This window comes from Microcaecilia unicolor, chromosome 3, assembly GCF_901765095.1.
Source record: "Microcaecilia unicolor chromosome 3, aMicUni1.1, whole genome shotgun sequence".
Taxonomy (NCBI): Eukaryota; Metazoa; Chordata; class Amphibia; order Gymnophiona; family Siphonopidae; genus Microcaecilia; species Microcaecilia unicolor.
Genome location: NC_044033.1, coordinates 446,238,224 through 446,262,130, shown reverse-complemented (window position 1 = coordinate 446,262,130; position 23,907 = coordinate 446,238,224). Strand labels below are relative to the sequence as shown.

Sequence of the window (23,907 nt, the reverse complement as noted above, 5' to 3'; positions counted from 1 at the left end):
AGATGGGGCAGCAGGGAGCCAAGGAGGGGGGAGGGGATAGGGGATCTGGGATCAGGAGAGAACAATTCCTTCACATGCCACAGCCTTTCAATTCCAGCCTTGCTCACTTTCTCCCAGAATCCCCTCTCCCCGAGTCCCTCACTTTCTCGCCATATTTCACCTCCATTCCCCATTCAAATATCTAATCCCTTCATGGTTTGTGATTCACACTCTCCTCCCACACCCTGCTTGATCCTTTTACCCAAAACCTGTAGCACCTCTGATTCCCAATTCTCCTCCTTTCCTTTCCTCCCCAACCCCCATATACAGCTACAGGTCCTTCACTCCCTCAAATCCTGACACTCACATTCCTTCACTGTCCTGCCCCCACTCTGTCCTTCCCCTTCCTAATCATTCACTATTTTACCCTATCCACATGCCCTTATTCATTTTCTTGCTCTCCCCAAACTATTCTCAGCAGCAGTCAGTGTCCCTAGCCCTATTCCTTTCTCTCCTATGCTGCTTTCCTTTTCCCTCTCCCATGCTCATCAGGTGGCAAGTAAAGGGGACTTGCAGTGTACAGCTACATCATCCCCCTTCTACCACCTCAAATCCTGTGTTTTCAGCTATGTGCTGTTCTGTTTGTCGTCCTGCTACTGGGTCAGTGAAGGAGGTAATCAAAATGCACTACCAGCCACTGATTGCTGCCTGCCTGCCCCAATTTGATCCCTGATCTCCCAAGACAATTCTGCAGGCAGTGGAAGATATCCTGTCCTCCTAAGATTACAAAATTGGAGTGGAGGGGTGGCCTAATGGTTAATGCAGCGAATTGTGGACCTGGGGAACTGGGTTGAGATCCTGGGAAACCAAGTTCAATTCCCTCTGTAGCTCCATGTGATCCTGGGCAAGTCACTTAACCCTCCATTGCACCAGGTACAACAGTAGTACAATGTACTACTTAGATTGTGAGCCCACTAGAGACAGAAACAGTACCTGTAAAATAAAACTGTAAACCACTTAGGTGTAAGAAGTATATGAATACTGAAATGAATGAATGAAATTGTGGAAGACTGGGGTGTCTGATCATAGATTTATATAAAGATCTAGAAGCTTGGGATTGGGGGTTCTTTCTTTCTGAAGTTTCCTATAGATGTTTGGCTATGTGGCAAGGAAAAAGGCTTGTCTTTTCTGATCCCACTTAACCAGAAGGTTTGATTGATAGCAACATAAATTAATAATTGTTTGACTGTAGGTTAAAGGTAGTGAGTGTTCAGAGAAAATAGGACTCTAGAAAAATTCATGATGTACTTATATTGTGTTACCTTTTTATTTTCCAACATTCCCCCTCCTTGAAGTGGACTTTTGGGCTCATTTTCGAAAGAAAAGGATGTCCATCTTTCGACATAAATCGGAAGATGGACGTCCTTCTCCCAGGGACGTCCAAATTGGTATAATTGAAACCCGATTTAGGACATCTCCAACTGCACTCCGTCGCAAGGATGGCCAAAGTTCAAGGGGGCGTGTTGGAGGCATAGCGAAGGCAGGACTTGGGCGTGCCTACCACTTGGAAGTCCTTGACCCATAATCGAAAAAAACAAGGACGTCCCTGACGAACACTTGGATGTTTTCATCCGGACGTGTTTTTATTACAACTAAGGCACAAAAAGGTGCCCGAAATGACCAGATGACCACCAAAGAGAATCGGGGATGACCTCCTGTAGCTCCCCCAATGGTCACTAACCCCCTTGCACCCTCAAAAAACATCTTTAAAAACATTTCGTGCCAGCCTCAGATGTCATACTCAGGTCCATGACATCGCATGCAGGTCCCAGGAGCAGTTTTAGTGAGTACTGCAGTGCACTTCAGACAGGCGGACCCAGACCCATACCCCCCCCCCCCCCTCCGTACCTGTTACATTTGTGGAGGAAACAGCAAGCCCTCCAAAACCCAGCACAAACCCATTGTATCCACATCTAGGTGCCCCCCTTCACCCGTAAGGGCTATGGTAGTGGTTTACAGTTGGGGGTAGTGGGTTTTAGGGGGGGGGGGGTTGGGTGGTTCAGCACACAAGGTAAGGGAGCTATGTTCCTGGGAGCATTTTATGAAGTCCACTGCAGTGCCCCCTAGGGTGACCGGTTGGTGTCCTGGCATGTCAGGGGGACCAGTGCACTACAAATGCTGGCTCTCCCCACGCCCAAATGGCTTGCATTAGGACGTTTTTGACACGGACGTCGGTTTCGAAAATCGCCAAAAGTCAGAAACATCCATGTCTAGTGAACATCCAAATTTAAGGATTTGGACGTCCGTGACAGTATTTTCGAAACGAAAAATGGACGTCCATCTTGTTTCAAAAATACGGGTTTCCCTGCCCCTGGATTTCGCCGTTTTGCAAAGACGTCCAAATTGCAACTTGGACGTCCCTTTCGAAAATGCCCCTCCATGTTACCTAGTTTCCTTTGGTATTATTTTCTGGTTATACATTTGCAATCTTTTTGAAGGTATACTTTCCTAAATTTATTTTGGAATATATTTCAAAAATTCTAAGTAAAAAAGAACTGAAAGCAACTTCTAATGTAATTTATAACTGCTGTGAGTCACTTCCTGGCACAACAAACCCTCTAATGAAAACCAAAATTTATTAAGTCTTTATCTGATGAGCCAGATTTGGAATTCTGAGATCTAAATGTGTCAGTAATAGTTGGCACATTGTCCTACAATGATGAAAGAACCCAAAAGCATTTTAGAATTACAGTATATTAATTTTAGTTAATATTATAGTATATTAATATTAGTTAATATTAAGAGGAAAAAGGCTTAGGAGGAAATCTCTTTCACGAAAAGAGGATGGTGGATGTGTGGAATGACCTCCTGGTGGAGGTCGTGGAGACAAGGACTGTGTCAGAATTTTCAAATTGTGATGACATGGCAAAACCAAAGAAAAAAACTCTTTGTTTTTTCACTACCTTCCCCTAAAAGGATGAAATCTCCGATTTTATTTCAAGTCTCTTTACCGTATCAGGCAGCCAAAGCGTGGAGTGATCTTCCAGAGGATTTACAACTTGTCTCTCATCATCAGACTTTTAGAAAACAGTTAAAAACTGTTCTGTTTAGGAAATATGTTTTAATGATGTAATCACTCACCTCATTCCCATCAGCTTAAGGTAATTTTCAATAGGGTTGATGCCAGGTCCATATTCCACCTTCCCCCATGTTTGAAAGCAGTCATTTTTAATTAAAACATTTTTGCTCCAAGACAAACAGATGAATTGAACTGTTGTTATATTATTTCTTTAATCAGCATTAAAATGCTAACAAGTGACCAAAGAGTTTATCTGTAGGCTCAACACCACAGAAATGCAACTTGATGCAAGGTTTGCTCCCTAACGACCCCTGGAAAACTCTGCCAGAGAGAGGTCAATTAGCCTATGTGTAAATGTTGCTTCAGGACACCAGTTACTAAATTATGAGTTGCCACCCCAAATGGGATCCCAAAATCCATATTTATTTAGTGTTAAGACCACTTTTGCAACTAAAAGAAAAATATACACGACTGGTGTGTTGACCCATGCAGACTATGCCAATGCTACAACTCGTGTGACTCAATAGGAGGCACAGACTGGCCTGGAGCAGAGGCACAACAGGAAGATAAGACGGAGCCTAACTGACCTAGTGCCGGTCTTTCTTCTGTTTCCCCTACCTCCTCCTACAGCCTGCCTATGCACATTTCGTCTCAGGTAACTGATGATGTGCAAACTACTACTACTACTACTACTACTATTTAGCATTTCTATAGTGCTACAAGGCGTAAGCAGCGCTGCACAAACATAGAAGAAAGACAGTCCCTGCTCAAAGAGCTTACAATCTAATAGCTTACAAACTCTCTTCCCCCTCCCCGATGGCTGTGATGATATTCTACGTCCTGTCTTGAGATGCTGTTTGTAATTTTAAGTGTTGAGCTTGATTTGTATTATTTCCAGCTTTACTAGAACTAGGTAAACCACCTAGGCATTTTTTTTATTTTTTATTGTGGAAGACAATATATCAAACAAGGTTATAAATAAATACAAACTAAGAATGGGGCTGAGGTTGCATTAATTTTTTTCAGTGCTAAAACAAGGTTGTATTAATGAAAAGATTGGGAAGCACTGCTTTAGGTGCAAAAGGAACTGAGCTGTCATGTTAAATGAAACTGGAGATAAAATCCAGTATATGTTAAGCTAACATGTTTGCGCAAAGCTGATAATACCAAAAACTACTTTTGCCTTGCACATTACAGAACATTTGACAGTTGGCTTACCCCACCAAGAAATGATGCCCAAAATATACTTTAAAATGCTGAGAAAATCAAATCCTTCAACAGAATCAAGAAAATTATGAGACAAGGCTACTGCAGTGTCCTTTTTCTACATACTACAGCATACTTGCCTGCTCCCTAGCATTCCAAGGCTAGTTCAATAATTAGGCATAGAAGTTGCTTATGTTGATATCTGGCCTAATGAGACTGTAGGAGTTAATACATCTGCACATTCTTTACAGAGTGATCCCATATCAGAAGGGGATTTGTGTTTTGTTTTTCTGTTAAATGCAAGCACAGGAACTGCAGTTTTCCTCCAATGAACTAGGTTAATGGATTGAGATAAAGCATTAAGATTAATTTCTAACAAAACTATACTTGCTTGCTTACAATTTTAATCTTGCTCCCTGCAAGAGAGATAACCTGTAGAGAAATGATTGCAATATACAGTGGGGGAAATAAGTATTTGATCCCTTGCTGATTTTGTAAGTTTGCCCACTGACAAAGACATGAGCAGCCCATAATTGAAGGGTAGGTTATTGGTAACAGTGAGAGATAGCACATCACAAATTAAATCCGGAAAATCACATTGTGGAAAGTATATGAATTTATTTGCATTCTGCAGAGGGAAATAAGTATTTGATCCCCCACCAACCAGTAAGAGATCTGGCCCCTACAGACCAGGTAGATGCTCCAAATCAACTCGTTACCTGCATGACAGACAGCTGTCGGCAATGGTCACCTGTATGAAAGACACCTGTCCACAGACTCAGTGAATCAGTCAGACTCTAACCTCTACAAAATGGCCAAGAGCAAGGAGCTGTCTAAGGATGTCAGGGACAAGATCATACACCTGCACAAGGCTGGAATGGGCTACAAAACCATCAGTAAGACGCTGGGCGAGAAGGAGACAACTGTTGGTGCCATAGTAAGAAAATGGAAGAAGTACAAAATGACTGTCAATCGACAAAGATCTGGGGCTCCACGCAAAATCTCACCTCGTGGGGTATCCTTGATCATGAGGAAGGTTAGAAATCAGCCTACAACTACAAGGGGGGAACTTGTCAATGATCTCAAGGCAGCTGGGACCACTGTCACCACGAAAACCATTGGTAACACATTACGACATAACGGATTGCAATCCTGCAGTGCCCGCAAGGTCCCCCTGCTCCGGAAGGCACATGTGACGGCCCGTCTGAAGTTTGCCAGTGAACACCTGGATGATGCCGAGAGTGATTGGGAGAAGGTGCTGTGGTCAGATGAGACAAAAATTGAGCTCTTTGGCATGAACTCAACTCGCCGTGTTTGGAGGAAGAGAAATGCTGCCTATGACCCAAAGAACACCGTCCCCACTGTCAAGCATGGAGGTGGAAATGTTATGTTTTGGGGGTGTTTCTCTGCTAAGGGCACAGGACTACTTCACCGCATCAATGGGAGAATGGATGGGGCCATGTACCGTACAATTCTGAGTGACAACCTCCTTCCCTCCGCCAGGGCCTTAAAAATGGGTCGTGGCTGGGTCTTCCAGCACGACAATGACCCAAAACATACAGCCAAGGCAACAAAGGAGTGGCTCAGGAAGAAGCACATTAGGGTCATGGAATGGCCTAGCCAGTCACCAGACCTTAATCCCATTGAAAACTTATGGAGGGAGCTGAAGCTGCGAGTTGCCAAGCGACAGCCCAGAACTCTTAATGATTTAGAGATGATCTGCAAAGAGGAGTGGACCAAAATTCCTCCTGACATGTGTGCAAACCTCATCATCAACTACAGAAGACGTCTGACCGCTGTGCTTGCCAACAAGGGTTTTGCCACCAAGTATTAGGTCTTGTTTGCCAGAGGGATCAAATACTTATTTCCCTCTGCAGAATGCAAATAAATTCATATACTTTCCACAATGTGATTTTCCGGATTTAATTTGTGATGTGCTATCTCTCACTGTTACCAATAACCTACTCTTCAATTATGGGCTGCTCATGTCTTTGTCAGTGGGCAAACTTACAAAATCAGCAAGGGATCAAATACTTATTTCCCCCACTGTATGTGTTTCCTTACCATTATATTAAACAAATTGAACACCTTAAGATACTGTTGCATTGATCAACTTCTGAACTGCAGTTTTCTTCTACAAAAAAGGCAACACTTTGTACATCTGATGATGGCTTAAAGAACAAGGTTGTGAATCTACCATTTTGCCTTGCTAGAATTTAACAGTGTCCACCATAACTTTCACCAGCATGGTCTACATGATATATCAAAAGACATGACAGCTAGTACTACAGTTCAGCAATGCTTTTGGAACAAGTGTCGTCCCTCTTCTTCCCGTCCTCCTACCTTGAAAAACATTGGTTTCTATTCACAGCCCTTATTCTCACATCACTTTTTTCTTCTCTTGTGTCTTTCATAGCTTGAATATCTCTAAAGCAACGACAGGAAGGGTCTCCTAGAAATCTATTTCTCTTGTGGGAAGGTGGAGTGTCTATTTTTGTCCACTCCGGTCCCACTTTTTGTGGGATAAAGAGCTTATTTTAATGATGCACTGAGAATAAGGCCAGTATCCAGGTTCTGTAAATTCTCCTACCTGGCTGCTACTGGAGCACATCTGCCACCTACGATATTCCAGTTGCTCAAAGTCTGCTATTGGGATAGACATGGGAAGCAACTGCTTGCCCTGGGATTTGTAGTATGGAGTGTTGCCACGATTTGGGTTTCTGCCAGGTACTTGTGACCTGCTTGGCCACTGTTTGGAAAACAGGATACTGGGCTAGATGGACCATTGGTCTGACCGTTTCGCTACTCTTAAGTTCTTATGTTAAGTGGAGGTACTCTGCTGTCGCAGGGCAAGGCTAGGAACAGGTTGATGCCTTAAAACAACCCTCTCTGGCTTTAGAGGCAGGGTTACCCTGCCAAATGTTTCCAGGTACCACAGTACAGCCTAGGGTTGTTGACCCCTGATAATTTTATCATCTTGACTAAAGCAAAGCCTCCAAACGAAGGTTCAGCTGTTATACAGAAATCAGACAGCTGTCAAAGAGCATGCACAGAAGACACTTAATTTCATTGGCTCAGAGACAGCCATTTGGATCTATTAATAACCCTAGATATTGGCAGCAGCCACAGAAAAGTGAAGGCTGCACGCAGAGAGGCATTACAATGAATAGAATGCTGAAACCACCTTAGGCATGAAGGAAGGCACAGTACGTACCGTTACTCCGGACTCTGAGAATTGCAGAAAAGGGTCTCAACAGGACAGCGCCTGGAGCTCAGATACCTGTCTCGCAGATGCAATGGCCACCAAAAAGATCGTCTTTAGAGTCACATCCTTCTCCGAAGCTCGCTTCAGCGGCTCGAAGGGCAAACACTGAAGAGCCTTTAATACTAGCCCCAGGTTCCAGGCCGGGCAAGGGGCCCGCACGGGAGGCCGGAGTTGAAGCACCCCTCTCAGAAACCATGCAATGTCCGGATGTGAAGCCAGGGAGAGGCCAGCGACCTTACCCCAAAAGCATGACAATGCTGCCACTTGAACACGCAGGGAATTATAGGCCAAGCCTTTTTGTAAACCATCCTGCAGAAAGTCAAGTATCGGTGAGACAGAAGCCCGCATGGGTGTGATCGCTTTAGAAGCACACCAAGCCTCAAAATGGCGCCAGATCCGAGCATAGGCAACGGAAGTGGAACGCTTGTGGGCCTGCAAGAGAGTGGAGATGACCTTGTTAGAATAGCCCTTGTCTCTCAATTGCGCCCTCTCAATAGCCATGCCATAAGACCAAAGCGGCATGGATCCTACATGGTCACCGGGCCCTGCATCAACAGGTTCGGAACCAGAGGCAAAGGAAGGGGAGCCTCCACCAGCATCCGCTGGAGGTCCTCATACCACGGCCGCCTGAGCCAATCCAGGGCAATGAGGATCACCACTCCTTAATGTAGCCAAATTCGCAGGAGGAGCCGCCCTATTAAGGGCCAAGGAGGGAACACATACAGGAGGCCTGGAGGCCAGGGTTGAGCCAAGGCATCCAACCCCGCCGAGCAAGGATCTCTCCGTCTGCTGAAAAAGGATGGGCCTTTGGCATTTGTGCTTAACGCCATAAGAGCCATAACGGGCTTTCCCCATTTGGCACAGATCTAAAGGAACACTTTGTCTGCCAGTTCCCACTCCGCTGGGTCGTTTTGATGCCTGCTTAGAAAATCGGCTTGCACGTTGCTCTAACCTGCTATGTGAGCTGCTGACAGAAGCTGCAGATGTAGCTCGGCCCAGTGGCAAATTAGAGCGGCCTCGGCGGCCAGTGCTCTGCACTGAGTGCCGCTTTGTCGATTAATGTAGGCCACTGCTGCGTGTTGTCCGAAAGAACTCTGACAGCCAGTCCCTCCAGGGTTTTGTGAAAGGCCAGAATCGCCTGAAATATCGCTCTCAGTTTTAAGCGATTGATGGACCACCCCGTTTCCTCGGGTGTCCACAGACCCTGGGCATAGCTTCCCTGGCAATATGCTCCCCAGACCTTCAGGCTGGCATCCGTTACCACCAGGCACCAATCGGGAAACGCTAGCGGCATTCCTCGCCGCAGCATGCTGTCTGAGAGCCACCACTCCATACTGAGTCGGGCCGCAGGGAGCCACGTGAGTCTGCGTTGATAATCCTGGGACATCGGAGACCATCGTTGAAGCAGGGCAATCTGCAGAGGTCTCATATGCGCTCTCGCCCATGGCACCACTTCTAAGGTGGCCGTCATCGACCCAAAAAGCTGGACAATGTCCCAAGCTCGCGGGCGAGGCATCCTCAGGAGCAGACGAACCCGATTCTGAAGCTTGCACCGCCTTTGGTCGGGTAGATAAACAAACCCCGAGGCCGTGTCAAACCGCACCACCAAATATTCTAGAGATTGAGGGGGGGTCAGGTGACTTTTGGGTATATTGACGACCCAGCCCAGAGATTGCAGTACTGAGACCACTCTGGCTATGACATGATGACTCTCTTTTGCCGAGTCCGCTCTGATGAACCTGTCTAGGTACGGGTGAACCCGGATACCCTCTCGCCTGAGAAAGGCAGCCACTACCATTACCTTTGAAAAGGTTCGGGGAGCTGGCGAGGCCAAAAGGCAAGGCCCGAAACTGGAAATGTCTTCCCAACACCGCAAATCGGAGTAACCGTTGGTGCGGGGTCCAAATAGGTATGTGCAAGTAAGCTTCTTTTAGGTCCAGAGACGTGAGGAACCCTCCTGGCTGTACCGCTGCAATGACGGAGCACAGGGTTTCTATGTGAAAATGCCGCACTCTCAGAGACGTTGACCAGATCAAAGAGGGCGTCAGCTAAAAATGACAAGGCCGACTCCATTCGCGGTGCAACCTCAACGAGGGACTCCGCACCATCCACGGGCTGTTCCATTGCCTGTTGTAACCAAGAAAGGCAGGCTCGAGCAGCATAAGAACTGCAAACAGACGCCCTTAAGGCTAGGCCCGAAATCTCAAAGGGTCATTTTAGCGCTGATACCAGGCGCCGGTCCTGAACGTCCTTCAGGGTGACCCCTCCCTCTACTGGGAGGGTGGTCTTTTTTGTCACAGCCGTGACTAAGGCATCCACTTTAGGCATCCCAAAACGGGCCAAGTGCTCCTCACTCAGAGGGCAAAGATGCCCCATCGCCCTGGCCACTTTCAAGGGCCCTTCTGGGTCAGCCCATTGAGCAGAAATAAGCTCTTGGATGGAGTCATACAAAGGAAAGGCTCGAGCAGGCTTCTTAGTACTCGCCATCCTCGGATTACCAGAGGAGGCCTCGCCTTGAACAGGATCAACAGAGAGGGCTTGTAAGGCATCAGAGATAAGCGCTGGCAGCTCATCGCGGTGGAAAATCCAAACCACAGTGGGATCATCCAGATCCAGTGGCAAACCGGCACCCTCCTCTGGCTCTTCAGACCACAAAGGACTGCTAGATCCCTCAGAGTCCCCACAGCCTGACCACAGGGGGGGGGGGGGGAGGGAGATGTGCCACTCTCCGACGGGGAATTTACCCGTCTATGTTTAGCGTGCATCCAACACTCAGGGGCATCCACTTCTGAAATCTGCCCCGGGCCATCATCGGTCGGAGGGAGACCAGGTAGCAACGCAGTGTCAGACACCTGCGGCAGAGCTCTTTTCAGCATGAAGGCTTTATGTAAAATAAGCACAAACTCAGGGGAGAAAACCTCAGCCTGACCTCCCGTCTCCGAATTAGGAGCTACGGGGAATGGCTCTCCTCTGGTAGCCTCGGCCCGAGGCGCCCCTCTGCTGACAGACTCCTCCGCAACCGCGGGGGGTCGAGCCATGCGGCGCTTACAAGATGTCGCCCGCTGCCAGCTCCATTGAGTGGGAAGACTCATTGCTCGCCATGCTCATACTGACTCTACCGTCTATACAGCACGTTTTACAGAGCCCTGCTGCTGATCTGCGCTTGCCACAATGGGAACAGCGTTTAACTCCCTCAGCAGCCATCGCCAAAAAACGGTGGAATAAAATACAAAATGGCGGCTTCGCGCCAAAATCACCTGATCAGAACGCCGTCTGCGGGCCCTCCCCGGAGGAGCTGAGTACCGCTCTTACCTCAAAGGACCGAGTCCACTGAGCTCCGGTCACGCTGCACGTCAATAAAAGCCTCAGAAGAGCAGCACATAAAAAGCGTGTTTTTTTTTAATGCTGTGAAGAAAGTTGGAGGCAAACAGCTACAGAGCTACTCCGGAGGCAGTAGAGGGTGGGAAAGGCAGGGACAGGGTGAACTTATATGCCTACATCCACAAGGAGGAAGTGGGAAAGGCAGGGAAAGGGCAAACCTATGTGCCTGCATCCACAATGAGTAAGGCAGGAAAAGGGCAAACCTATGTGCCTGCATCCACAATGAGTAAGGCAGGAAAAGGGCGAACCTATGTGCCTTTAAAGTGGGCACCACCAGCCACAACACCCCAGCTCAACTGGCCAAGCACAGGAGCCTCCCCAGGCAGAAATTTTCAAGAAGCTGAACAAGCTGCGTCCTACCCTGCTGGGAGATAGAGAAATACTGAGAGGCAGATGGAGCTAGCCGTCCTAGAGGCACTATGGTTTTCAGTGTTCTCTATCTCCCCCTGCTGGTAGGTGGACACAACCCATTCGTAATGGATTCATCTGCTGCTGATGACAAGGAATATTATATTACCTGAGATGCCACTGCTTTTTCTAAAAGTTTGGATGCAAATGATAAATCAGAAATAGGCCTATAACTAGCGGGATCTGATCGATTATGTGATGGTTTCTTAAGTAATGAGCAAATTATCGAGTGCTTCCATAAATTAGAAAAAGAACTATTAATCAGACTTGTATTTAAAATGTTTAAAAATATAGAAGAGAAAACAATCTCAACAATTTTTAATCAACTTTGGAGGAATATTGTCCACTAATGATGATGTACTGAGAACTGAAAAAAGCAATTTACAGATTGAAAAACTAGTAAGAAAATTAAAATGGGAGAAATATTGTATATAGTTTGCCTTAACAGTGCTGGCTTTCGCATTAGCATACTGACTAGTTCCAGGCTCCACCACTCCTAATACTGGTGATGGAGGCAAAGAAGCTGAACTCTTCCAGTAACACCTGCCCGTAAGGGATTTAACCCATTGGTCTGATCTAACTGAATGTCTAACCTTGATCACACGTGGAAAACACAGACAGACGCACACCACAAGTACGTAAGTATTGTCATACTGGGACAGACCGAAGGACCATCAAGCCCAGTATCCTGTTTCCAACAGTGGGCAATCCAGGTCACAAATACCTGACAAGATCCCAAAGCAGTACATTTTATGCTGCTTATCCTAGAAATAAGAAGTGGATTTTCCCCAAGTCCATTTTAATAATGGCTTATGGACTTTTCTTTTAGGAAGCTATCCAAACCTTTTTTTAAACCCGCTAAGCTGTTTTTACCACATTCTCTCGCAATGAATTCCAGAGTTTAAATATACATTGAGTGAAGAAATATTTTCTCAGATTCATTTTAAACTTACTACTTTCTAGCTTCATTGCGTGCCACTTAGTCCTAGTATTTTTGGAAAGAGTAAACAGATGCTTCATGTCTACCCGTTTCACTCCACTCATCATTTTATAGACCTTTATCATATCTCCCCTCAGCTGTCTTTTCTCTAAGTTGAAGAGCCCAAGCTGTTTCAGCCTTTCCTCATAGGGATGTCGTCCAATCCTCTATCATTTTCGTTGCCCTTCTCTGTATCTTTTCTAATTCCACTATATCTTTTTTGAGATGTGGCGACCAGAACTGCGAATAGAAAATAAGTGATCAAACACTAGACTTGCTGAAACAGGCCTTTCTGAGATAAGTGTTCATTGAGGAACATATTTATTTAACTTGTTCAAAAGATAGACTGGAAGGTCCAAATGAAAAGATCTGTACACCAAGCAAAAGGTCTTTAGGCTATATGAGCCATCTCAGGATACCAGTCCAACCAGTGTAAAACAGGCATAATATGATCAAACTTTCTGCTTCCACTCACAAGTCTGGCCGCCGTGTTTTGTGCCAGTTGCGATCTGTGCAATCCAGTTTTATTCAGTCCTTCTAAGATGAATAAAACATAACTTCACCACATTTCCAATCTCACCATCATCTGAAACTGAATATGACCAAAACTGAGCTTCTGATCTTTCCCCCTAAATCAACCTCTCCTCATCCCCCTTCTCTATTTCTGTGGATAACACTCTCATTCTCCTTGTCACATCAGCTTGTAAAATTGGGATCATCTCTGACTCCTCTCTTCTCAGCACATAGTCAACGGAATGCTAAAAACCTGTCATTTCTTTATCTACATCACCACCAAAATCTGTCCCTTCCTTTCTGAACACACTACCAAAACTCTTATCACCTCATGCTTTGATTACTGCAACTTGCTTCTCATAGGTTTCCCACTAAGCCATCTCTCTCCCCTTCAATCTGTTCAAAATTCTGCTGCACAATGTATATTCCGCCAGTGTCGTTATACTCATATTAGCCCTCTCATCAAGTCACTTGTTGATTTCCTATCCATCTCCGCATACAGTTCAAACTCTTTACTGACTTACAAGTGCATTCATTCTGCAGCTTCTTAGTATCTCTCCCTACACTCCTCCTCAAGAACTCCATTCATCGGGTAAGTCTCTCTTATCTGTACCCTCTCCTACACTGCCAGACTCCGTTCCTTTTGTCTTCCTGAGTCAGTACATCAAGTTCTGACTCAAGCTGTATTCAAATCTAGACTAAAAGCCCACCTTTTTGAGGCCACTTTTAACCCCTAACTCCTATTCACCTGTTCTGTTTTAATAGTTCCCACAATAAATAGCTCCCCAATCCCTTATTTGTCCTGTTTGTCTATATTGAATAGATTGTAAGCTCTATTGGGCAGAGACTGTCTCAAACGTGTTTAGTGTGCAGTGTGCTGCGTACGTCTAATCACGCTATAGAAATAAGAAGTAGCAGTAGTTGTCATTGTCATCATACGTACCTGCACAATGCTGTGTATGTTTTGTAGTATTATGCTTTGATTGTCCCCCCACCCTGGGTACCACTGGCGTAATCAGAATTTCATTTGCTAAGGTAGTTTTAATTAATAACTTAATAGAATTAGCACGCACACTGTTAATGTTGGGGCCCACCTTACGAAATGGGTACTGCGGTAAATAGTATGAGTTAAACAGCAATAAAGTATGCCGTTCCTAAACGCCCCATTAGACACTTATTTTCCGCCCCTGATCTGCCATGCCACTTCTCAAACACCTAACTTTAGAAGCATTGAGAACTAAAGCATACAGGCACTGCAAGTTTTCAAACTGAAAAATCTAGGCATCTATCTTAAGTTTAAGAACTTAGACCTTTTTGAAAATTAGCCCAATAGTCATTAATTCATACTTATTTGTTTTTGTTATTCTATTAATAGGATCCTTTTACCACCTTTTTGAAAAAAATACACTTTCTCTATGTTGACTTGTGTATAACCAGTGACAGGCAATTTACAATTATATTAAATGTATAACAGAAAAAAAATGTTCAAATATCAGCAATTAGAATAGCAAGGTAAATTTGGAGATAGGCAAATTAATTTATTGTGATAAAGATACAGCATCAGTACAATACATATTCAAATACAGAAGAACATTAACATTACATACTTAATTAGGGAAAAATGCAACATAATACTACTATTTATCATTTCTATAGCGCTACAAGGCATATGCAGCGCTGTACACCATACACAAAAAGAGACAGTCCCTGCTCAAAGAGCTTACAATCTAGATAAGACAGGAAAACAGACAGAACAATTAAGGGTAAGGGAATAAAGAGGTAAGGATAAAGGACAGGGCAAGTGAGTAATGGTTAGGAGTCAAAAGCAGTGGTACATTAAAACACTAGGAAAAAATGCCCGTTTGTGAGCGGAATGAAACGGGCGCTAGCAAGGGGCCCCCTCCCTCCGTCCCTCGAAGCTACTTGCCTTGTTCGCTGTGGGCCATTTCGGCCCTCGAGTGTCAATAGCTCCGCCCTCGACGTCATGACGTTTTGACGCGTCATGACGTTTTGACGCGAGGGCGGTGCAGACACTCCAGGGCACACCGGATATCTCGGGCGCCTCAACTTCTGTGGAGGCTTCAGAACGTTGGGGTTGCCTTTTATATATATAGATCTTAATAACAAAGAGGGTTTGTGGAGGTAAAACACATAGACAAGATAAAAGTGAGTGACCAGATTGGATTTAATCCACAGCAATGTTAGTAGTCATCGACTTCCATAAATGCAGCTGTTTAGCCCTATTTTCCCTCTTCTAAATGTTTCTATTACAGACAATACTTCTAGCCATCTGTTGACTGTAAGGGGAGAAGACATAGTAAATACTGGTCTAACATGCTATGGTTTATTTCATTTGATATACTGCCTTTCCTATAAGACGCTGCAAGGCAGTTCACAAACAAATTTAGAGAGAAAGGAATCCCGTTTTTTTTGAGTAAAGATGACAAGAGTAAGGATGGAAAAAGGAGTGGGCATAGGGATAGCAGAAGGGAGGTAACAGAGGTAGGCAGTGAGTATTAGTTACATCCAGAGTGGCCAAATCAATCTGTACTTTGCATCAAAGGCCTGTTGAAAAAGATATGTTTTCAAAGTCATTTTAAATTCTGGGAGCGAGGAAATATATTCCAATGTAATATAACAGCAAAATAGAAGGAACACTGGTGAGTGGATTAAAGTACGCATAAATATGACCAGACCACACTTCTCAGTCCAGGTTTCCTCATTATTGTTCATTTGTCTTCTACTTCCACATGTCCTCAGTATCTGTCTGACTTAACTGTACACTCCACTGAGCATGAACCCTTTCTTCTATGTGTCTAAAGTACTGGGTACACCTTGTAGCACTATATAAATATTCCACTGAAATACCAGAAATAGTAGTGAGTGAAAAAAAAATTGCATGCATGCAAGTATAGTTTTATAACATGAGTAAAACTGATCTCAAAAGACTACAGTAAGATACTGCAATTTATCTAAACAAGAACGTGCAGACTGCCTAATTCAGAGGTCTTCGCTGATTTTTAAGTCAGGGCCACTTTGGGTCTAATAGGGCTGGAGGAGAGCCAATATGTATCTTCCCATGCAGGGCCATGACACTAATCAATGTGTCACTTATCTTCAAAATAAGTTTGCCAAACTATGTCAATAAGGAGAGATCATGCCAACATATGTTGTAAATTTTAAACAATAAAACCTCAATAGCCCAGGGGGAGCAATAAAATGTCTCGATCCTCAAAAGGGTGGCTATCAGTGGTTCTTAGCACAAGTCGGAAAGTGTTAGAAAACAACTCCCTCAGGAGAAAAAAATACCACTCAAAAAAAACTCTGCATATTCTAAAGTATAGATTTTTACCCTTTTTTCATCTCACGGCACAATTACATGGCTCTAAAATTATCAAGGCACACCTCCACAAATGATCCTGCATTTTACCTTCTATCCTAGTCCCACCCCCACATGGTCCAGCATTTTACCTTCTCCCCCCACTATATAGTCCAGCATTTACCTTCTCTTTCACACCTTCCATCCTCACAAATAGTCCAGTATCTCTCCTTCCTGTTTCCTCTGCAGCCAGCGACCAGGCATCTTCCCTTGTCTCCGAGCCCTCCCCCCATCTACGCTGCCATTTTTCAAAATGCACCACCAGGGATCGGACTATGCTTTGAACACTGCCTTATTTGGAAGGCTGACTTCTAGCAGTACATCAGAATGCACTGCTAGAGGTCAAGCTCCATTTTAAGAGATGGCAGTACAAGGGGCAGGAGCAATTGGGCATTGCTGCTGTCTTTAGAAGTGGGTTGGATGGATCTCCAGTGCAGCCAGGGATTGAAAGGGGCTTCTTCCACTGACTCAAGGGTCATGCACGTAAGAATACTAGCCTAGTCAGCTACCTCACCCACAAAACATTTACCTGAAAAGGCAGGCTTTCACCTGCTTCTTCAAACACAGATAATGCTATGTTAGTTTGGTAAAGTTCTGTCAGGGAACAAGTTCCACAATATGGAACAGTCCTAAATTCAAGTTTGTGTGCTTTAGGCAATACAATAAGTGGAAATAAAGAATATGTCCGCTCACTGGACAAATCTCTCTTGTCGTCCCCCTTCTCCTCCACCGCTAACTCCAGGCTTCGTCCCTTTTCCCTCGCGGCACCTTATGCCTGGAATAGACTTCCTGAGCCTGTACGTCTAGCTCCATCTCTACCTGTTTTCAAATCTATGCTGAAAACCCACCTTTTCAGCACTGCTTTAGGCTCCTAGCTACTACTCAATTACGTCCCCTGGTTCCTTCTCACCCAGTACTTCCCTCGCCCTTAATTGTCTTGTCTGTATTATTTTTAGATTGTAAGCTCTTTTGAGCATGGACTGTCTGTCTATGTCAGGTGTTCAGCGCTGCGTGCGTCTGGAAGCGCAATACAAATGTTAATAATAATAATGTCAACTTAAGAGCATAAGAATAGCCATATTGGTCAGACCAATGGTCCATCAGCCCAGTATCCTGTTTCTAACAGTGGCCAAGCCAGGTCACAAGTACCTGCCAGAAACCCCAAATAGTGGCAACATTCCATGCTACCAACCCCAGGGCAAGCAGTAGCTTCCTCATGTCTATCTCAATAGCAGACTATGGACTTTTCCTCCAGAAAATTGACCAAACCTTTTCTAAACCCAGATATGCTAACTGCTGTTACTACATCCTCCAGCAGAGCTGCAGAGCTTAAGTATTTGTTGAGTGAAAAAATATTTCCTAATTGTTTTTGGTATCCATAGAATGCTATTGTAATATGATATAACAGCATCCAAACAACAGCACAGCTATCATCGGTCACAAAAACCCCCCAACCAAACCAATGGGCAATTTTTTTTGTGAAAAATTATTATTGGTGCAGATAATTCTGTTAAAATATAAAATACTAGTAAAACATGCCCGTTTCAGGCGCAAATGAAACGGGCGCTAGCAAGGTTTTCCTCCCGAACCCCCCCTCCCTGTTCACCCCTTCGGCGTTGTGAAGGCACTGACCGCCATTGTTGCGGACTTCATCAACGCACGCCAACGCTTTAATGTGCTGAGTCGTTGGTTGTGAAGCCACTGACGCCATTGATGCCCTCGACGTCATCATGTTTGATGTGAGGGCGGGGCCCCAACACAGTGATTTCGGTGGCTTCACCACCACGAACCCTTCGAACCGGAAGGAAGTGCCCGGAGGAACTGACAGTGACGTCAGTGTCCTCAGAACGTTGAGGGTGAGTTTTATTATAGATATTGTGACATATTCAATATTCATTCACATCCATAACAAAATTTTTGGAACTAAAAGTTGAACTTAGCTTTTGTAGCATCCTGAGGCAGTAGATTCATGATCCCAATGAGGACCCATTCACCATTCGGCATCCTCAGGGGATTGAATAGTGCCATACTTTCTTTTGAATTACTGCCCGTTCAAGAACTCAGTGCAAGCCGTACTTAAGCGTAGCCGATACCCAGTGCTTTTTTTGTGCCGGTACGCAGCGGTACGGCGTACCGGCACCTTTTTTTTTTTTTGCTCCCCCCACCCCGTGACGGACGCAGTGCCAGCCCCCATTTCCGGCCGCTGCTGCTTCTCCTGTTGAGCAGCAGCGGCCGCTACACAAAGAAAAAGATTTTAAAAAAACTTCAAACCTGGCTGAAACGCGGCGCACTATAGACAGCCATTAGGCATTGGCTGTTGCCCCGCAGCCGCTCCTCTTCTTTCCTCTACGTCACTGCGCTCCTCCGGGGTCTTCCTCCAGGGGCAGTGACGTAGAGGCAAGAGGAGGAGTGGCTGCGGGGCAACAGCCAATGCCTAATGGCTGTCTACAGTGCTGGGGTGCCGAGTTTCATCCAGGTTTGAAGTTTTTTTTTTTAAATCTTCTTTTTCTTTGTGTAGCGGCCGCTGCTGCTCAACAGGAGAAGCAGCAGCGGCCGGAAACAGGGGCTGGTGCCGCGTGTATCGCGACTTCGCGCCGTTCGCGGGAAACTTGGCAGGGAGAGGGAAACCAACAGAGGGAAGGATTGGGGAGAGAGAGAAAGAGGGAAACCAACAGAGGGAAGGATTGGGGAGAGAGAGAAGAGGGAAACCAACAGAGGGAAGGATTGGGGAGAGAGAGAAAGAGGGAAACCAACAGAGGGAAGGATTGGGGAGAGAGAGAAAGAGGGAAACCAACAGAGGGAAGGATTGGGGAGAGAGAGAAAGAGGGAAACCAACAGAGGGAAGGATTGGGGAGAGAGAGAAAGAGGGAAACCAACAGAGGGAAGGATTGGGGAGAGAGAGAAAGAGGGAAACCAACAGAGGGAAGGATTGGAGAAAGAGGGAAACCAACAGAGGGAAGGATTGGGGAGAGAGAGAAAGAGGGAAACCAACAGAGGGAAGGATTGGGGAGAGAGAGAAAGAGGGAAACCAACAGAGGGAAGGATTGGAAGAAAGAGGGAAACCAACAGAGGGAAGGATTGGGGAGAGAGAGAAAGAGGGAAACCAACAGAGGGAAGGATTGGGGAGAGAGAGAAAGAGGGAAACCAACAGAGGGAAGGATTGGGGGGGGAGAGAGAGAGAGGGAAACCAACAGAGGGAAGGATTGGAGAGAGAGAGAAAGAGGGAAAACAGAGGGAAGGATTGGGGAGAGAGAGAAAGAGAGAGGGAAAACAACAGAGGGAAGGATTGGGGAGAGAGGGGAAAACAGATGGAAGGATGGGGAGAGAGAGGGAAAAACAGATGGAAGGATGGGGAGAGAGAGAAAGAGGGAAAACAACAGAGGGAAGCATTGGGGAGAAAGAGAGAGGGAAAACAACAGAGGGAAGGATTGGGGAGAGAGAGAAAGAGAGAGGGAAAACAACAGAGGGAAGGATTGGGGAGAGAGAAAGAGGGAAAACAACAGAGGGAAGGATTGGGGAGAGAGAAAGAGGGAAAACAACAGAGGCAAGGATTGGGAGAGAGAGGGGAAAACAGATGGAAGGATTGGGGAGAGAGAGGGAAAAGCAGATGGAAGGATGGGGAGAGAGAGGGAAAAACAGATGGAAGGATGGGGAGAGAGGGGAAAAACAGATGGAAGGATGGGGAGAGAGAGGGAAAACAGATGGAAGGATGGGGAGAGAGAGGGAAAAACAGATGGAAGGATGGGGAGAGAGGGAAAAACAGATGGAAGGATTGGGGAGAGAGGAGAAAAACAGATGGAAGGATTGGGGAGAGAGGGGAAAACAGATGGAAGGATTGGGGAGAGAGGGGAAAACAGATGGAAGGATGGGGAGAGAGAGAAAGAGGGAAAACAACAGAGGGAAGGATTGGGGAGAGAGAGAAAGAGGGAAAACAACAGAGGGAAGGATTGGGGAGAGAGAGAAAGAGGGAAACCAACAGAGGAAGGATTGGGGAGAGAGAGAAAGAGGGAAACCAACAGAGGAAGGATTGGGGAGTGAGAGAAAGAGGGAAACCAACAGAGGGAAGGATTGGGGAGTGAGAGAAAGAGGGAAAACAACAGAGGGAAGGATTGGGGAGAGAGAGGGAAAAACAGATGGAAGGATTGGGGAGAGGGGAAAAACAGGTGGAAGGATGGGGAGAGAGGGAAAAACACAGATGGAAGGATTGGGGAGAGAGGGAAAAACAGATGGAAGGATGAGGAAAGAGAGAGGGAAAACAGATGGAAGGATGGGGAGAGAGAGGGGGAAAAACAGATGGAAGGATGGAGAGAGAGAGGGAAAAAAACAGATGGAAGGATGGAGAGAGAGAGGGAAAAACAGATGGAAGGATGGAGAGAGAGAGGGAAAAACAGATGGAAGGATGGGGGGAGAGAGGGAAAACGGAAGGATAGGGAGAGAAAGAGGGAAGACGCTGGATGGAAGAATGCAGAAAGAAATAGGGGAGACACTGGAAGGATGGGGAGAGAAAGCAGAGCTGCTGGATGGAAAAGGGGAATAGAGAAAGACTGGAGAATAAGAGGAAGGGGCATGGGGAGAACAAGGGTGAGGAAAAGATGAAAAGCCACAGGTAGATGAAGGCAATTAAAGAATGGATAGTAAGAATGAATTAAATCTGGACAGAGAGAGAGCCTGAAAAATATTGAAGAAAGCAAAGAAAAAGGAGACAAAAATGACAAATGGCACAGAAGAGTTAAGCGAAAACAAAGGAAAGGAGAATCACAGACTGGGACCAATATGGAAAGAAAAGCAGTCACCAGACAAAGGTAGAAAAAAATAATTTTATTTTCATTTTAGTGTTTGTAATATGTCCAGTTTGAGAATTTACATTGGCTGTCTTATTTTGCACTGGGTATACTACTACTACTACTTAGCAAATCACGTTATTTTTTTCTCCTATAGTACTGTAATATTTTCAATGATGTCTGTTTATATGCGCCATGGCTGGTATAGGGGGTGTGGTTAATGTGGGTGTGGCTATCATAGGGGTGGAGCCATATGTGGTGACCCCGCCCATAATGAGTACCGGCACCTTTTTTTCTACAAAAAAAGCACTGCCGATACCTTAAAAAAAATTTTTTCCATGTAACTTCATTGAGTGTTCCCTAGTCTGTACTTTCGGAACATGTAAAAAAAATGGATTCACTTCTACTCATTCTACACCACTCAGAATTTTGTAGACCTCATCCGTCTCTTTTACAAGCTGAACAGCCCTAGCCTCTTTAATCTTTCCTCATTTGAGAAGAGTTCCATCCCCTTTATCATTTTGGTTGCTCTTCTTTGAACATTTTCTAATTCCGCTATATCTTTTTTTGAGATATGGTGACCAGAATTGAACGATGCAAACTTCTGAAAAGCTGACTTCAATCCCTAAAGACCTTTTTTTAACATGACCAAGATACAAAGGATCAACCTCTTCCAAATTTAATTTTGTCAAGGTTCCATCCTTAACTTTACTACTCTGTCTAGCCCATCACAAAAAAATTCTCCCTCAGTCTGAAGTAGTTCAGTTACTGAATATTATCTACCACATCACTCTTTCTAAAAGACACCCAATTTTTCCTCTCCTCAAAAATTCCTAAAAGTTCAGGATGATTCTTAAACAATTTTACATTTCACTTCTGCTCTCAATCTCAGCACTTTATGTTGTGCTTTGACTAAAACTCTGTATCAAATTTCACCCCACACTTTGGCTGCCAACATTTTTCAGTAAGGGAAGTATGCTATTACACTGCTCTCAGTTTTTACTAGAAGTCTCTCATGTTCTTTAACAAGAGTAGTCCTGTGGATCACCCACACTTAATTGTATTTTAATTAACTCAACTCATTTTATGTTATTAACAAAAAAAAAAAGCAAACATTTTCATTAGCACACAAATTTTAAGCAACAGTTAGGCATACCTAACGTGGGATAGGTATTGTTTAAACTTTGTTCCCCTAACTCAATCGTTCCACCTATTATTACACCTACATATTCACAGTAGATTCTTAAAAGCCAGCATCAACTTAATTACTTCTAGCTTATCCATGTATTTCACATAAAAAGTAGCCAAAGAGAATATACGGGGTTTTAAAAAAAAAACAAATTTTGAAGAGTATATCCATCAACTCATCAAAAAATATTCTGTAAATGTATTTAGATTCTTCTTAAGTGTTATACCATATCCCTCCACTTCCTGTGCAATTCCCCAAATCCTTTACTTTTGCACTGCTTCACGAACCCTGGCAAAAGAATTATACACTGTCAAAGAAACCCTATCAAGAAAAGAAATGGAAAGTACACATTACGCAATTACATCTAAACTTCAAATCCTCAAGTAGATCTGTACATGGATTGTTTGGCATTCAAAACCAGAGGCATGGAAAAGGAAAAGAAAATATTTGCATAGTTAACTTAGTTCTCAGTCTTTACAAAGCCTTAGTGGCAAGCTTGGTCTTCGTTTCAGTTCTGGTTAATTGTGATGTCTTTAAAAATAACTATAATAATTTATCATCATCAACCTCATCACACATTCTTATGTGCATGAAAAACATTCAGCAAAAATTAGTACATCGGTTTGAACTTGCACACATGCAAATTCGTCTTCTAAAACAGCTACACATTCGCCGCCATCTGTAAGGTACCCAAGAAGAACTAAATTATTTAGATCAATTTCAAAAACAATTATTAAGTATATACATGTCAAATGGTGTCGACTTTAGCACGGTCTTCATACCCCACTATACACAATAATACGATACATATTTCCTTTCAGGGGGAAAAAAAAAAAGTTGCATAGTCCAATGCAAGCTCCAAAAAGAAAATCTGCACCGCTTTACTAAACCATAGCAGAGAAAGGATCCAGTACACACCCATGAGATCGGCGCAAACAAAAGTAACAGAGCGGTACTACAACTACAGCGCGGACACAGGAACCTCGGATAGGGAGAAAGAAATCCCGAGACCAGCCCTTTCTGCCAGGCTGGAAAACAAAGAGACTAAGCTCAGCCAGGGACAGGACACTAAACACGTGCAGCTGCCGACCACGGGCACGTCCAAGGACCACTGTACCCTCAGCCCCTTCCGCCGCCCCTCACTTACAGGATGGTGGTCTGCGGAGCAACAGGAGGAATACTTTCCAACATCAGATGCATGCACCTCACTGTGGTGCGGAAGCATAGGCAGCGGCTGGGGCAAGCGCTCACCCATCCAGGCGCTGCAGTGAAAAGCCCAGCGCCAACCAACAGCAACACATAGAAAGAATGCCGACCGTCCGCTGCCATAGCGATCACAGAATCCGGCCAACCGCACCGCTGACACACAGACAAAAACGAATTCAGGCACCACTGACTGAAAGAGAGACCAAGCGCCGGTCACCGACCCGCCCCTTGCGTATTCCCGTACCAGGCCATTGACACGCCCTCCTCTCCCACGCCCGCTCCTGCACGCACCACTGATCCACCTCCTCCAACCTCCTTGCCTCCTCCTACCCTGAACGTCCCCGTCTGCAGACTGCCGTCTGTCTCGTGCCAGCCCTCCAAGTAACTGTTTTTTCTCTGTGCTGCGCCTGCCCTTTCCCCCACCAGCCCCAGTCCCTGCAGCGGCGTGAGCACCACCGCGTGGGCAATTGTGGTGTGCTTTGCGCGTTCCTGTCAGCGAAAAATGCACATACGGGTCCGCGAACAACGCTTTGTCCCGCATT

General features: G+C 45.1%; 1 protein-coding gene across 1 annotated transcript in view; it reads right to left on the bottom strand.

Moving 5' to 3' along the window:
* Nucleotides 1-23,535, bottom strand: part of PXDN (peroxidasin) — a 276,386-nt gene extending 252,851 nt beyond the window's left edge. Inside the window, exon 1 of the mRNA XM_030198925.1 lies at nucleotides 23,307-23,535. Within this exon, the coding sequence (XP_030054785.1) occupies nucleotides 23,307-23,488 (182 nt within the window). The 5' untranslated portion in view covers nucleotides 23,489-23,535. The remainder of the gene's footprint in view (nucleotides 1-23,306) is intronic.
* Between the last annotated feature and the right edge of the window lie 372 nt (nucleotides 23,536-23,907).